Raw genomic sequence first — 17,045 nt, forward strand, 5'->3', positions numbered from 1 at the left:
AAAACATTCAGTGCATTATATACTCAAAAGAAAAGTAATGCAATAAATTTAGCTTTTTTTAAAACTAAATTTGTGTTTTTGTTTATATTTAGTATGAAGCTGCATGGTTAACATTGTTAATCCAGCATTTTTCTATGACATTTAGTATGAGATAATTACAACCCATTCACTGGCCACACAGATTCATTCAGCTAAAAATCATTCAGTTAAGTTTCATGGTAAGTGAAGGTTAGGCAATTGGTTAGGAGGCAGGAGATAAAGAGTAGGGGTAAGTTGCATGTGCTTCAATTTGTAGAACATGCCTAGTGATGACCCCAGAACCTGTACTGTGGTCTCAGCTTTTCACTCACCAAGGCTCCTTAGGCAGCACCTGCCAAACCTATACCTGCTGTCATCTAGAAGAGCAAGGGCAGAGACATGGGAACACCACCACCTGAAGTTCCTCTCCAAGCCACTTACCACCTGGACTTGGAAATATATCATCATTCAAAGAACAAAGAAAAGTACAGCACAGGAACAGGCCCTTCGGCCTCCAAGCCTGTGCCGATCATATTGCCCGTCAAACTAAAACATTTTGCAATTCCGGGGTCCGTATCCCTCTATTTCCATCCTATTCGTGTATTTGTCAAGCTGCCTTTTAAACACCACTATCATACCTGCTTCCACCACCTCCTCTGGCAGCGAATTCCGGACACTCATTACCCTCTGCGTAAAAAACTTGCCCTGCACATCTCCTCTAAAGTTTTCTCTTCTCACCTTAAATCTATGTCCTCTAGTAATTGACTCTTCCACCCTGAGTCAAAATCATGGAATTCCCTCCCCAACAGTATCGTGGGTGTACGTACACCACAGAGACTGCAGCGGTTCAAGAAGGTAGCTCCCCACCACCTTCTCAAGGGCAATTACGGATGGGCAATCAATGCTGGCCTAGCCAGCAGCACCCAAATCTGGTAAATGCATAAAAAAATCAATGACATATATGAAGAAAAAAAAGAGGCATGTATTCAAGTTTGCCAATGACAAAGTTAGATGGCATAGCGAGTAGATTAGAAAGGAACAGAAAGTGTTGGGCATTGTTAGATTAAGAGAGCAAGCAAAAACTGTGTCAGGTGAAGTTCAACATGGGGAAGTGTGAGGTCATCCAGTTTGGGCCAAAAAAATTTTCTAAATGGCAATGGACTAGAACAGAGTTTACCTTCCTCTTTTGCCCCAATTCTGTTTTTGTGAAACTGTCAGCAGGATAGGGGAACCTAGAGATGGGTAGAGTAGGTTCAGCAGAAACTGGTCCTATCCAACAAGTGTAATGTACTTGCTATCCATGAGGATAAGGATAAAAGCTGCAGAGAACAGCCAGAATGATAGCTGTGGCAGCATGGAGCCAGAGGCAGGCCAAGGGCATGAAGGAGCAGAATAAGTAGGTTGCAGTTCTAGGAGATTCAATAATAAGGATAGATAGCATCCTCTGATGTAGCAATTGACATACCGGGGGGGTGTGTTGTTTACTTGCTGTAAGGGTAAAGGATATACCTGAGCAACTAAAGAACTTGGAAAGGGACAGGGAAGATTCAGTTCCTATGGTCCATAACAGGGCCAATGGCTCAGAGAGCAGGTCCTGCTAGGAGAGAAACAAAAGCAGAAAATACTGGAAGAACTCAGCAGGTCTAACAGCATCTGTGGAGAGAAAAAAAGAGTTAATGTTTCGAGTCCATATGACTCTTCTTCAGAGCTAAAGAGGAGTAAAATGTGATGAAATTTATACTGTTTGGGGGGGTTGGTGGTGGAGCAGGTGAAGCTAGATAGAAGGCCAGTGATAGGTGGAGGTAAAGAGAGATTGCCAGAGATGTCATGGACAAAAGGACAAAGGGGTGGTAATGATAGTGGTACTGGCTAAAGGATATGCATTAAGGTCAGAAAGCAGAATGCGATAATAGCAGGGCAAGGGTAAGCACTCTGGAAAGAACAACATAAACAAGGTAACAAGTAACAGATGGCCCTTGTGGGGGCGGAGTGGGGGGAGGGGACAGTGGTGGGAAAAAAGATTGAAAATAAGATAAAAGGTGGGGATACAACAATGAATAAAAATGAAAATAAATAAAAATAAAAATAAGTGGATAAAAAATAAGAATGAAAAAATAAAAATTTTAAAATTATGAATATCGAAAAAAGGAGATAAAAAAGGGGGTGAAGGTGGAAGAGAGAGTTCATGGTCTGAAGTTGTTGAACTCAATGTTAAGTCCGGAAGGCTGTAAAATGCCTAGTCGGAAGATGAGGTGCTGTTCCTCCAGTTTGCGTTGGGCTTCACTGGAACATTGCAGCAGGCCAAGGACAGACAGGTGGACATGAGAGCAGGATGGGATGTTGAAATGGCAAGCGACAGAAAGGTCTGGGTCATGCTTGCGGACAGACCGAAGGTGTTCCGCAAAGCGATCACTGTGTCTGCATTTGGTCTCTCTAATGTAGATGAGATTGCATTGGGAGCAGCGAATGCAATAGACCAAATTGAAGGAGGTTCAAATGAAGCACTGTTTCACCTGAAAGGAGTGTTTGGGCCCTTGGACTGTGAGGAGGGAGGAAGTAAAGGAGCAGGTGCAGCTTCTGCAATCGCATGGGAAGGTGCCATGGGAGAGGGATGAGGTGTTGGGGGTGATGGAGGGGTGGGCCAGGGTGTCCCGGAGGGAACGGTCCCTCCGGAATGCGACGGGGGGGGTGAAGGGAAGACATGTTTGGTGGTATCCTCAGTGCCTGCTAGATTATCAGAATCTAGAACTAAATTAAAAAGTAGTACCTCACGGGATCTCAGGATAATTACCCAAGCCCCATGCTAATTGGCATGGGGTCAAACAGATCAGGGAAGAAATGTGGCTGAAGGATTGGTGTGGCAACTCAGTTTCATTTTATGAGGCACCAACACCAGTACTGGGATAGAAACAACTGTACTGTTGAGATGGGCTCCACTTGAACAAGGGCTTTTTACCAATAAAGTGAGGGAGGTATAAATATTAAGTACAAATAGCCTAAGGATAAGGAAAGGAGAGGTGAGAGCAACGTGGGGGTTGGGGTGAGGAGAGGGTGGTGGGACTGCCTGGGAGGTGTGGAATGGGGGATGGGATAGCATAGGTAAGTTGGTATGGGGATAGGGGTTGGGAATGATAGGAAAGGGATGGGTATGGCATGAGAGAGATGGCAGAAGGATGAAATGGCATAGGATGGGGATTTATAGTACTGTTGCAATAAAGATACCAATTTTACTCCGAATGTTTTACTGGTCTCTGCTCACAAATGTAAAAACTTCAGGTTCAGAAAATATATAGGAAATAGCAACAAAATAACTGATTAAGAATACAACAGGAGAGATGAAAAACTTGTGTGATTAGTTAAAAACTGAGAAAAACAACATCAGGGCAAAAAGGGGGAGGTAGGGTCTGATGCCCAAGTACACAACACAGGGGATAAAATAAGCAAATTATAAGTGCAAATTCAGCTTAAAGGCTATGACAGTGGTCATCACTGAAATCTGGCAATAAACCAAGGTGCAAGGCTTTACTGGGAGCTGTCCACAGCCCTCCTGATAGCAATTATAAAGTAACAAATGCATTATGGAGTTCAGGGAAGTATGTTGCAAAAGCAGAGTGGTTTTGCTTTTATGGGAGTTTTAATTTTCCCCACAGACTGGGAAAAGCAGAATGGCTCAAGCCCCAAAGGTAAAAAAATTGACTGTGTTTGAGAGGGCGTTCAGGAACAGTATGTTCTTCAATGAACAAGAGCACAAGCCATTTTAGATTGAGTGATGATATGAATAGGAATACTTAACTAGTATGATCGAATTTGATATTGAGCTTAAGAAGGGCAAGTTACAAATTCAGGTTTTATAAATTGAGGTATGGTGGATTTTTGGAAGTATAAGGCAGAAGTTGATCACTGTAGATTGAGCAGAGCTATTATCATATGAAATTACAGAAAAGCAGTGCAAGGCAGTTCAAAGAAGCGTTTGTTATATTGCACAAAAGAGACAACACAGTAACAGGCCATTTGCCCCAATCAGTACATGCTATTGTTTATGCTCCACCCATATCTACTTCCATCCTTCCTCATCTAATTTCATCAGCATGACCCTCTATCTCCTCTACGTTGGGAAGACAATGCAGACTGGGTGACCATTTTGTGGAACACCTCCATTCAGCCTGCAATCAGGACCCTGAGCTTCCTGTCGCTTGTCATTCCAATTCGCTCTCACTCGGGTATTTCTGTCCTTGGCCGACTGCAGCATTCGAATGAAGCTCAACACAAGCTCGAGGAATGGCACCACATCTTTCCACTGGGCCCCTTACAGCCTTCGAGGCTCAACATTAGGTTCAATAATTTTAGACCTTTACTTTTGCCTCCATTTTGTTTCAAGTCCTTTTTTAAAAAATTTTTTCCTCTTTTGTTTCTTAAACCTTTTACTTTAAGGCCATAAGACGTAGGAGCGGAAGTAGCCTTTCGGGCCATCGAGTCTGCTCTGCCACTCAATGAGATCATGGCTGGTCTGATAATCCTCAATTCTACTTTCCTGCCTTTTCCCCATAACCCTTGATTCTGTTACTGATTAAAAATCTGTCTATCTCAGCCTTGAATATACTTAACAGCTCAGCCTCTACAGCCCTCTGTGATTAAGAATTCCACAGATTCAATACCCGAGAGAAGAAATTCCTCCTCATTTCTGTTTTAAACGGGCGCCCCTTACTCTGTGATTGTGCCCTCTGGTCCTAGACTCAACAACCTCTCAGCATCAATGCTGTCAAGCCCCCTAAGAATCGTATGTGCTTCAATAAGGTCGCCTCTCATTCTTCTAAACTCCAGTGAATACGGGCCCAAACTATTCAACCTCTTCTCATAAGAAAATCTCTCCATCCCCAGGATCAACTTAGCGAACTGCCTCCGTTGCCAGTATATTTTTCCTTAGATAAGGGGACCAAAACAGTATCCTAGGTGTGGTCTAACTAAAGCCTTGTATAGTTTTAGCAAGACTTCCTTATTATTATATTCCATTCCTTTTGAAATGAAGGCCAACATTCCACTTGCCTTACCTATAACCTGCTGAGTTTGTATGCTAGCTTTTTGGGATTCATGCACGAAGACCCACCAAATCCCTCTGTGCTGCAGCTTTCTTCAGTCTTTCTCCATTTAAGTAATATTCAACTTCTCTATTTTTCCTGCCAAAGTGCCTAAACTCTCACTTTCCCACATTATATTCCAGCTGCCACGTTTTTGCCCACTCGCTTAACTTGTCTATATCCCTCTGTAGACTCTGTGTCATCCTCACCACTTGCCTTGCCACATATTTTTGTGTCATCTTTGCATTTGGATAGCTGCTATCCTGCCATTCACACCTCTTCTAGATACATCTTTTGTTTCTTCACTTGTCCCATTACCATTCCCTTTGGCTTTTGCACCATCAAACGTACAAATTAGGAGCAGGAGTGGGCCACTCAGCCCTTCGAGCTGAGTGACTGCCTTTGGCATGAAGGCAGCATTTGAGCGTGGGCCTTAGTAAAATTGGAAGTCAATGAAAATCGGAGAAAAATGCACCATTGGTTGGTATCATATCCAGCACAAATATGGTGGTTCTGGTTACTGGCAGCCAATTATCCCAACCTTGGATATTGCTGCAGGAGCTCCTGTGACGACCACTGACCCGGAAGCAATACAGTAGGGAAAGTTTTTAATTTCTTTATGGAATCTGTAATTATTTAAAAATATTTGGAAAGAACTTTTTAAGAATTTGTATATATTGTAAAAGGATCAATTGTAATTTTCTTGAATAATAAGAAATACTGATCCAGGTGACCCTTGACCTGAAAGCAGTACCAATCAAGGGAGTTAAGAAAAAGCAGTGTGGCCAGGCAGGGAGAAAGCAGACGAAGAAGTTACTGCTGTAAAAAACAAAAAGAGAGCTGAAAACAGATGACAGTCAGCACACAGATGCCGACACAAAGAGAAGGCAGAAAGAGGAATACACAGAATTTATATGAGCTAAAGCCAGCAAATCTCTCTCAAGTGTTGGTCAGTTTTCCTGTTTGGCACAAAAGGAGACAGGAACTCTTAGAGGCAATGTGCGAGCTGGCTAAAAAGGTTTAAAACTTAGAAAGCTGTGTGAATAGCTAGAGACACTAAAGAGCAGATTGTTTTCCCAGCAGTGGCCAAACCGTGAACTGGGGTGTTATTGGTCAGTCAGGTGAAGAGGAACTTGAATTGTCATGACCACAGAAGTGCACCTTTTGACCATACTCGCACCTGTGAAACTGAAGTGAAAGCTGTTGTCAGATAGGACTCCTGACCTAATATATGTGAAGAAAGATCAGCATATTATGGCACTGTGTAGCTATGTATTGTTACGTATTTGCCGGGAGTGATGTGGCTAATTGTGGTTGTGCAAGACACATCTTTGCAGTATTAAGTATACAAAGTGAAATTTACCTTTTTATTTCAAGTATAATTTACCTATTAGTTCATGGGTAACGTGTATTGGTTCTGATTCATGTTAATGTTCAAGTTTAAAAAATGAAATCTCATTGGTAATTTCTTCATTTGGTTATTTTGGCTTATGGTTCCCCCAGGGGATCGCAACATCTGGGGCGCAGTCCTAAACCCAAACATCAACAGCTACTTTATCAGTGATCTTCCTTCCAACTTAAGATCAGAAGTGGGGATGTTTGTTGATGATTGCACAGTACTCAGTTTAATTTATAGTTCTTTAGATAATGAGGACAAAGGCTTAGGCTGATAAGTGGCAAATAACATCTGCACAAGTGCCAGGCAATGACTATCTCCCAAAAAGAGAATCTCATCACCTCCCCATGGCAGGGTTAAAATTAAAAAGGAAATTAGGAATGCTAGGAGAGGGCATGAAAAATATTAGCAAGTAAGATCAAGGAACACCCAGAGAGGTTTAAAAATACATAAAAAGCACAAGGATAACAAAGAATAGAGTAGGGCCAATTAAAGACCAAAGAGGTAATTTTGTGTGGAGGCAGAAGGCTTGGACAACATTTTTAATGATTTCTTTTCATCTGTCTTCAAAAAAGGGACAATACAGAAATTGCAGTTAAGGAGGAGGAGCATGAAATATTCGATGGGTTAAAATGGAGAGAACATAAACATCAAGAAGGTTTATCATCTCTGAAAATTGGATATTTGTATCTCAGACTGCAAAGAGAAGCAAGAGAAGAAAAAGTGAAGATTCTGAGCATCATTTTCCAATCCTCGCAAGCTACAGCACTGGTTGTTACTGTTGTACAAAAAGGAATAAAACTGAGTAATTACAGGTCAGTCAGCCTAACCATAGTGGTTACAAATTATTAGAAAAAAATAAGGGATAGTATAGACTGCCGTTTAGAAAGACACAGATTAACCAAGGACATTGAGCATGGATTTGTTAAGGGAATGCAGTGTCTGATTAGCGTGATTGAATTTTTTCAGAAGGTCACAAGGGAGGTCGATGAGGGCAGTTTATTTGATATAATCTACACAGACTTTAGCAGGCTGGGTCCCACATGGCAAACTGGTCACAAAGTTAAGAACCCATGGGATCCAACAAGTTCGATTCAAAATTGGTTCAGTGTCAGCAAAGTCAATGGATGCTTTTGTGACTGAAGGGCTGTTTCCAGTTTTACAAGTACATATATATAAATAATTAAAACCAAAATGCAGAGCATGAAAAAAATTGGTTGTGTGATAGATAGCAAGGAAGAAAGCTGTTGACTACAGAAAGGTATCAATTGACTGGTCAAGTGGGCTGAAAAAAGTGATAAATGGATTTCAATCCAGAAAAGTGCAAGAAAATACATTTGGGGAGGGAAAACAAGGCAATAAATGCATAATAAATTACAGAATACCAAGAAAAATAGCAAGACTTCAGTAGGGAGAGGTTAAAATAGCAAGACTTCGGAAGGGAGAGGTTAAAACCTGGAGTATGGGTAAAATAAAAGCAAGGGTTGATATTCTATTAAGTTATATCAGGGCAGCTCAGGCCCGTGATTTGTACAACCTGTGCTATGTGGGAAATCCAAGACACTCCTGGTGGTCTGGATGACCATGTGTGCAGGAGATGCCTCCGAATGGAGCAACTCAAGCTCTGGGTTTTGAACTTGAGTGGCAGCTGGGGGCCAATGGTGCATTCATGAGGCTGAGGGGTTCGTGGATAGTACGTTTCAGGATGTGGTCACCCTGCAGCTTAAGGAAGTGCAAGCAGAGAAGGAACAGGTGACTGCCAGACAAAAAAAGGGGACCAGGCAGGTAGTGAGGGAATGCCCCAAGTGCACCTCGCTCACAGATTGTGTTTTGGCCAGCGAAACTGGTGAGTGATGGATCCTCTCTGCAGGCCAACCAGAGCAAAGGCCATGGCACTGTGCATGGTCCTGCTGCTGGGTGTGGGGGGTGGGGGGTGGTGGAAGGGCAATAGTGGTAGGGGATTCGTTAGTGAGGGGAGTACATAGACACTTCTGCGGCCGTAGATGTGACTCCAGGATGGTATGTTGCCTCCCAGGTGCCAGCGTCAAGGATGTCCCGGAACAGCTGCAGGGGGAGGGCGAACAGCCAGAGGTCATGGTTCATGTTGGGACCAATGACATAGGAAGAAAATGAGGTCCTGCCAGCAGGTTTGAGAGAGGTAGGTTAGGGTGGACCCGGAAGACGTGGGTACAGTCCTCAATGAAAACTTTGCATTGGTCTTCACAATGGAAGAGAAGGATGCAGGTATAGACATCAGGATGGAGGGCTGTGAAATATTAGAGGAAATTAACAGAAGAAGAGGTACTACAAAGTTTAATGGCCTTAAAAGTGGATAAATCTGCAGGCCTGGACGAGATGTAACTCAGGCTGTTGACAGAGGCAAGGGAAGGGATATCAGGGACCCTGGCAGTAATTTTCAAATCCCCTCTGGCCACAGGTGAGGTGCCAGAGGACTGCCAACGTTGTCTCAAGCGAGCAAGGGATAAACCAGGGAATTACAGGCTAGTCAGTCTATCCTCAGTTACTGGAAACAATTCTGAGGGACAGGATATATCTGCACTTGAAGAGACACAGATTAATCAGGGATAGTCAGCATGGTTATGTTGAGGGAAGGTTGTGTTTGACAAATTTGATTGAATTATGTGAGGAGGTAACCAGGAGTGTTGATGAGGGTAATGCATTTGATGTGGTCTACATGGACTTTAGCAAGGCTTTTGAAAAGGTCATTCATGGCAGATTGGGCAAGAAAGAAAGAGCCCATGGGATCCAAGGTAAAGTGGCACGTTGGATCCAAAATTGGCTGAGGGGCAGGAAGCAGAGGGTGATGGTACAGGGATGTTTCTGTGACTGGAAGTCTGTTTCCAGTGGAGTTCCACAGGGCTTGGTGCTGGGGGCCTTGCTGTTTGTGGTGTACATAAATGATTTGGACTTAAATGTAGGGTGTATGATCAAGAAGTTCACGGATGACACGAAAATTGGTAGAATGGTAAATAGTGAGGAGGATAGCCGTAAACCACAGGGTATTAATGGACTGGTCATTAATATGGGCAGAGCAGTGGCAAATGGAATTCAACTGGGAAAAGTGTGAGGTAATGCACTTGGGAAGGGCTAACAGGGCAAGGAATTACACTATGAATGGTAGGAACCTGGGAAATACTGAAGATCAGATGACCTTGGTGTGCGTATCCACAGGTCCCTCAAGGTAGCAGGGCATGTAGATCAGGTAGTTAAAAAGGTATATGGGATATATGCCTTTATTAGCTGAGGCAGAAAATACAAGAGCAGGGAGGTTATGGTGGAATTGTATAAAACATTGATTAGGCCACAAATGGAGTACTGCATGCTGTTCTGGTCACCACATTATAGGAAGGATGTGATTGCACTGGAGAGGGTGCAGAGGAGATTTACCAGGATGCTGCCTGGGCTGGAGGGTCTGAACTATGAGGAAAGATTGGATAGGCTGGGGTTGTTTTCCTTGGAGCAGCAAAAGTTGAAAAGGGACCTGATAAGATTATGAGGGGCATAGATAGGGTGGATAGGTAGGTGCTTTTTTCAATAGTAGTGGGGCCAATAACCAGGAGGCATAGATTTAAGGTAAGAGGTAGAAGGCTAAGAGGAGAGTTGAGGAGAAATTTTTTCACCCAGAGGGTGGTGGGAGTCTGGGACTCACTGCCTGAAAGGGTGGTTGAGTCAAAAACTCATAACATTTAAGAAGTATTTAGATATTCACTTGCATTGCCATAGCCTCCAGGGCTATGGGCCAAGTGCTGGGAAATGGGATTAGTGTAATCAGACCTTTGTTGGCAGGCAGACACGATGGGCCGAATGGCCTCCTTCTCTGCTGTGAACGTCTATAGTCTATAAACGTACAGAAAAATATATGATTCTTAGGGGACTTGACAGGGTAAATGCCGAGAGGTTGTTTCCCCTTGTGGGAGAATCTAGTACCAGAGGGCATAATCTCAGTATAAGATTTAAGACAGGGATGAGGAGGAATTTCTTTTCTTAGAGGGTAGTGACTCTGTGGAATTCTTTACCACAGAGGGCTGTAGAGGCTGAGTCATTAAATATATTCAAGGCTGAGATAGACAGATTTTTAATCAGTAAGGGAATCAACGGTTATGGGGAAAAGGCAGTAAAGTGGAATTGAGGATTATCAGATCAGCCATGATCTCATTGAATGCCAGAGAAGGCCCAATGGGCCAAATGGCCTGCTTCTGCTCCTATATCTTATCCTATCTTCTTAACAGAGGGTCATCAGAGTACATGTCCACAGATCCCTGAAGATAGCAGTTCAGATAGACTCAGTTCAGGTAAGTTCGAGGAGATTTACAAGGATGCTGCCAGGAATGGAGAATTTTGGCTATGAGGAAAGATTGGTTAGGCTTGGGCGGGTTTCTTTGGAACAGTGGAGGCTCAGGGAAGATAAAATATTTCATACACCTCAATTAGGAGGAGCCAAGACAGTGTGGAAAGAAAGTCCCTATTTTCCTTAGCAGAGAAGTCAATAATCAGGCAGCATAGATTTAAAGCAAGTGGTAGAAGAATTAGAGGAGAAATATTTTCAGCCAGAAGTGCAGAGAGGTCAATAATCAGGCAGCATAGATTTAAAGCAAGTGGTAGAAGAATTAGAGGGAAGTTGAGGAGAAATATTTTCAGCCAGAGGTGCTGGAGCTCTGGAACTTACTGCCTGAAAGAGTGGTGGGGCAGAATCTCTCAATGCACTTAAAAAAAAAATGCGTGGATGTGCACTTGAAGTGCCTTAAGTTACAGGGCTACAAATAAAGAGCTAGAAAGTGGTATTAGACGTTGTAACTGCTTTTCGGCCAGCACAGATACAATGAGCCAAACGGCCTCCTCTTGCCCCATAAATTTTCTTTGTTTTTAAGCTCAACATATCCCGGGACAGAACAGCCTGCTTGACTAGCATCCCATCCACCATCGGTGTACTGTGGCAGCAATGTATACCTTCCACAAGTTGTACTGCAGCAACTCACCAAAGTTCCTTCAAAAACACATTCCAAGCACTCAACCTCTACCACCTAGAAGAACAAGGGCAACAAGTATATGGGAACACCAGTACCTGCAAGTTCCCCTCCGAGCCACAAACCATCTTGGCTTGGAAATATATTACTGTCCTTCATTGTCACTGAATCAAAATTCTGGAACTCACTCTCTCATGGGGCTCTGTTCCCAATTATCAGCAATTCAAATTTTTTAAATCTTTTACGCATAAAAAAATTGCCAATGCATTATACTTTTCTGAAATTCCAATCATTCTTTTCACTAGTGTTAACTATAATCCATTGGCTCAAAAGGTATCCATTATCAAGTGTCAGAATGCACAGTACCACTTTTTAAACCTGTCCCTTTTATAGTTACCAGTCTTAACACAATTTTTCCAGGCTGTAGAAGAGAGGTAAGCAAGTCAGTGATTCAGAAAGGCAGCCTCTAATTCTTGGTGTAAGTACTGCCAGACCACTCGTCAAGTATAAATAAGGTACAACTTCACAAGTTTCCATGTGAAGATCAGCTTTGATCTTACTGAATGGTGTAGCGGCTTACTCCTACTACTGTTCCTTGTGTTCTTTTGTCCATGAATAAAGAACACACTCTCAAGGCAAATGCTTCTATTTGCAGGGTCTGGCAACTTAAGTAAAAAAACACATATCAATCCAGCAACATAAAGTCATGTTTGATTTAGGCATAAATGTTCCTTATTTATAAAATAAAATTAACCATTACTTTAAGCTTTAGTCACAAGTTACAATTAAATGATTTGAACTGTATACAAACATGCATCAGCATTTGAAAAAAAAGTGAAAGAAATACAGAAAATACAAAGAATGTCAGATACAAGTTCCGCCCTTTCATTTATTCAGGCTGATCATATCAAATGCTGGCATCTTATTTGACCCAGGTATGAGTTTCAAACTCCACATCTGATTCCTCACCAAATTCATTTATTTCCACTTTTGTAACAATGGTCATTTCTGCCCCTCCTCAATCCCTTCACCAATGAAACTCATGATTATTGCAATGCCCTCCTTGCCAGTGTCTTACTCTCCAAAAATTCCAGTAAATCCAAAATTCAATTACCCTTGCCTTGTTTCACAAAAATCCTGCTTAACCATTTAATTTTCACTTGCTTGCAAGTCAGTGAACTACATATTTCTTGATGCTGGAGGAGCAGATGCACAAGTTGTAATTTCCAACTATCAAGAGACACTAAACAAGGTTACAATGTCCTAGTTACTGGGACTTTCCAGTGACTGAGCTGCACAAGATCTGAAGTAACTAAATTTGCTAAATTTGCAGCCTTTATACTCTAAAATCTGTAACTGAAAAAATCATAATGAGGTAAATCCCTTAAATTGGAACTCAATTTTGGGTAGCAAAACTGTAGAATTACCTTTTTTGAGAAAGCCTGCAAAAAGTTTTGTCCAGGTGGTCTCAATTATATATTAAATAAAACCTTTTTTTTTGTAGGAAATACCAAAACAAATAAAGCAAGCTGTTATATATTTTTAAGTAACAAAAAGTGAGCAATTACCCGATTGGCAATAGTGATGATCTCTCCTTCTTTAACCGTCAGCTCGTCATTTCCAGGTTCAGCTGCAAAGTTGTACAAAACACGGGCCTGCACATTGAGAATTAAAAAGAACCATTAACAAAATGCTACCTAAGTTCATCTGTGTTTCAATTGGAGCAAAAACCACCTGTCACTTTTAGGATGCAACACATTACAACCACAAAGCATAGATTGAATGAAACTTGCTACTACTTTTCTGGCAGCCTTCCGTCTCCTGAGATGATGGTTTGCACCTTGGTGGTCAACTCAGCGTTAAACCCATGAGTAGAAGTTCAACAACGAATATTACATCAACTAGTACAAGTTGCATTTATGGTAAGCCTTTAATGCGCATAATAAAATGCCCCAAGGCACTTCAGAGGCATTATAAAACGACGTCTAACCACATAATGGAAATATCATGGCAAATGATCAAAACAGGTAGGTTTTATAAAGTCACATCTGCACAGAAGGTCATTTGGCTCATTGAATCCATGTCAGCTCTCCGTAGAGCAATGACAGTCCCATTTCCCTTCTTTATCCTCATAGCGCTGCAAATTTATTTCTTCAGGTGACTCATCCAACTTCCTTTTAAAGCCATTGATCGTCTCTGCTTCCAACACCCTGGTAGGGTCTCAGTTCCAGCTCACTGCACAAAAAAGTTCCTCTTCACATCCCCACTGCATCTGATGCCCACAATCTTAAATCTGTGCCCCCTACCTCAATCTTCTTTGTTTCAAGGAGAATAACCCCAGCTTCGCCAGCCTAACTTTCGTAGCTAAAATCCTTCATCCCTGGAACCATCCTGCACCCTCTCAAGGACCCTCACATCCTTCCTAAAGTGAGGTGACCAGAACTGGACATAATACTCTAGCTGTGGCCTAACCAGAGCTTTACAAAAGTTGAGTTTAACTTCCCTGCTGTTGTACGCAATAGTTCTACTTATGAAGCCCAGGATTCCACATGCTTTGCTAACTACTCTCTCAATATGTTCTGCCATCTTTAAAAAAACTTATCACACAAACCGCCAGGTCCCTCTGTCCATGCATGCTCTTTAGAACTGTGCCATTAAGTCTACAATATTGCTCCCATCACTGAAGCCAAAAAGCATCACCTCACTCTATTAAATTTTATTTGCCACTTGTCTGCCTATTTACATCCTGTTATAGTCAATTGATATCATCCTCACTGTCTGCCACAGCTTTAAGTTTATCATATTTACATGTACATATCAAAAGCAATGGTCCCAGCACTTGAGCTGTTCCTTGAGGAACACCGCCATTCTCCAGTCTGAAAAAGCAACCGTTCACCAGGAATTGCGGTTTTCTAGCCTGGAGCCAATTTTTTTTATCCAAGCTGATACTAACCCTCCTATTCCACAAGCCTCAAGTTTGTTAAACAGCCTTTTGAGTATTACTTTGTTTTCCTAAATCCATATAGACAACATCCATTGCATTCCCTTCACCAACATTCTCGGTTACTTCATCAAAAATATTCAAGTCAATTAGTCAAGAACGATCTGTCTTTTATAAATCCAAGCTGGCTCTCCTTTCTTTATGCAAACCTCTCTAAGTGCCTGTTGACCAATTTTCCTGATTATTCTTTCTGAAACCTTATCACTGATGTTAAACTAACTGGTCTGTAGTTGCTAGGACTGTCCTTACACCCTTCCTTGAATAAGAGTACCACGTTTGCCACTCTCCAACACTCTGCCACCTACCTCATATCGAGGGAAAATTGAAAGATTATGGCAAGCCCTCCTACTATCTCCACCCGCAGATCCTTTAGCAACCTGGGATTCAAGCCATCTGGACCAGGTGACCTATCCACACTAATCACAAAAACACAGAATTGTTACGGTGCAGGAGAAGGCCAATCGGCCCATCATGTCTGCACCGGCTCTCTGAGCATCTTAACTTAGTGCCAATCTCCTGCCTTTTCCCTGTAACCTGCACGTTGTTTCTATTTAAAAAGTCATCCAATGCCCTCTTGAATGCCTCAAGTGAACCAGCCTCCACCATACTTCCAGGCAGTGCATTCCACACCCTAACTACTCGGTATGTGAAAAAGTTTTTTCACACCTCGCATTTGCTTCTTTGGCAAAAGACTTTAAAACTGTGTTCTTTAGTTCTCAATCTGTTTAAAAGCAGGAACAGTTTCTCCCTATCTACTCTGTCCAGACCCCTCATGGTTTTGAAAACTTCTATCAAGTCTCATCAACTATCAAGGGCGGGTTGCACCTGAACCGGAATGGGACCAACATCCTTGCAGGGAGGTTTGCTAGTGTTGTTGGGGTGGGTTTAAACTAACTTGGCAGGGGGATGGGATCCTGAGAGGAGGTTCAGCAGGGGGAGGTGCATAGCCAAAATTAGAAGAGAGAGCAAGTGAGTCTGGAAGGCATAGAAATTATAGGCCAGTTAAGGCACAAGGGAGCTTGGCAAGGTTGGATGGTACTTATTTTAATGCAAGGAGTCTGACAAATAAGGCAGATGAGTTAAGGGTACAAATTAACACATGTAAGTATGATGTCATTGCTGTCACAGAGACATGGTTGAGAGAGCGGCAGGATTGGCAGCTCAATATTCCAGGATATAGGGTCTTCAGACGAGACAGGGGAGGAGGTAAAAGAGGAGGGGGTATCGCAATATTGATCAAGGAATCAATTACAGCAGTAAGGAGGGATGACATCTTAGAAGACTCCTCAAATGAGGCCATATGGGTAGAACTGAAAAACAAAAAAGGAGCAATCACATTGCTGGGAGGGTATTGTAAGCCCCCAAATAGTCAGAGAAAAATAGAAAAGCAGATATGTAGGCAAATTTCAGAGAAGTGTAAAAATATTAGTGTAGTAATAGCGGGGGATTTCAACTTCCCCAACATTAACTGGGTTAGTCATAGTGTGATAGGTTTACAGGGAGTGGAATTCTTAAAATGCATCCAGGAGAGCTTTTTAAGCCAGTATGTAGAAGATCCTACAAGAGAGGGGGCGGTCTTGGGCTTAATTTTAGAGAGTGAAGCTGGGCAAATGGTAGAGGTATCGGTGGGAGAACATTTTGCAGATAGTGATCATAACTCCATTAGATTCAAGGTTGTTATGGACAAGGGCTAGGATGGGCCAGAAATCAGAGTTCTAAATTGGGGAAGGCGATTTTAATAAGATCAGATATGATTTGGCCAGAGTGGATTAGGAGCAGCTACTTTTAGATAAATCTGCATCAGAGCAGTGGGACTCATTCAAGAAGGAAATAGGGAGAGTACAGGGCCAACATATTCTAGTAAAGACAAAGGGTGGGACCAACAAATCCAAGGAACCCTGGATGTCGAGGGATAAACAGGATTGGATAAAGAGAAAAAGGGAGGCTTATGACAGATACCGAGGGCACAAAACAGCGGAAGCCCTAGAGGAGTATAGAATGTACAGGGGGGAACTTATAAAGGAAATCAGGGGAGCAAAAGGGGAGCATGAAAAAACATTGGCAGGTAAAATAAAGGAAAATCCTAAGTTATTTCACAAGTACATTAAGAGTAAGAGGATAACTAGGGAAAAAGAGTAGGGCCCATTAAGGACCATAGTGGTAATTTGTGTGTGGAGCCGAAGACGTAGATAGGGTTCCAAATGAATACTGTGTGTCGGTGTTCACAAGTGAGAGGGACGACGCGGGTATGGAAATCTGGCAGAAGGGCTGTGATATAATTAAAGAAACTAGCATAGGAAGGGAGGAGGTTCTAAGTGGTCTGGCAGGCTTAAAAGTAGATAAATCTCCAGGCCCTGATGAAATGTATCCCAGGCAGTTGAGTGAGGCAAGGAAGGAGGTAGCTGGGGCGCTGGCAATAATTTTCAATATCCCTCTGGCCACAGGAGAGGTGCCAGAGGACAGGGGGACAGCCAATGTGGTATCGTTATTCAAGAAAGGAGGAAGGGATAAACCAGGGAACTACAGGCCAGTCAGTCTAACTTCGGCAGTGGGGAAGCTATTGGAAGCAA

At 42.5% G+C, this 17,045-nt stretch overlaps 1 protein-coding gene across 4 annotated transcripts in view; it reads right to left on the reverse strand.

The window, feature by feature from the left end:
* snx9b (sorting nexin 9b) overlaps positions 1-17,045 on the reverse strand; it is a 215,888-nt gene that overhangs the window by 181,843 nt on the left and 17,000 nt on the right. For all 4 annotated transcript variants that reach the window (XM_041174505.1, XM_041174491.1, XM_041174515.1 and 1 more), the window contains one exon: positions 13,043-13,129. In XM_041174505.1, coding sequence (XP_041030439.1) covers positions 13,043-13,129 — 87 coding nt within the window. The remainder of the gene's footprint in view (positions 1-13,042; positions 13,130-17,045) is intronic.

Source organism: Carcharodon carcharias, chromosome 2, assembly GCF_017639515.1.
Source record: "Carcharodon carcharias isolate sCarCar2 chromosome 2, sCarCar2.pri, whole genome shotgun sequence".
Classification (NCBI taxonomy): Eukaryota; Metazoa; Chordata; class Chondrichthyes; order Lamniformes; family Lamnidae; genus Carcharodon; species Carcharodon carcharias.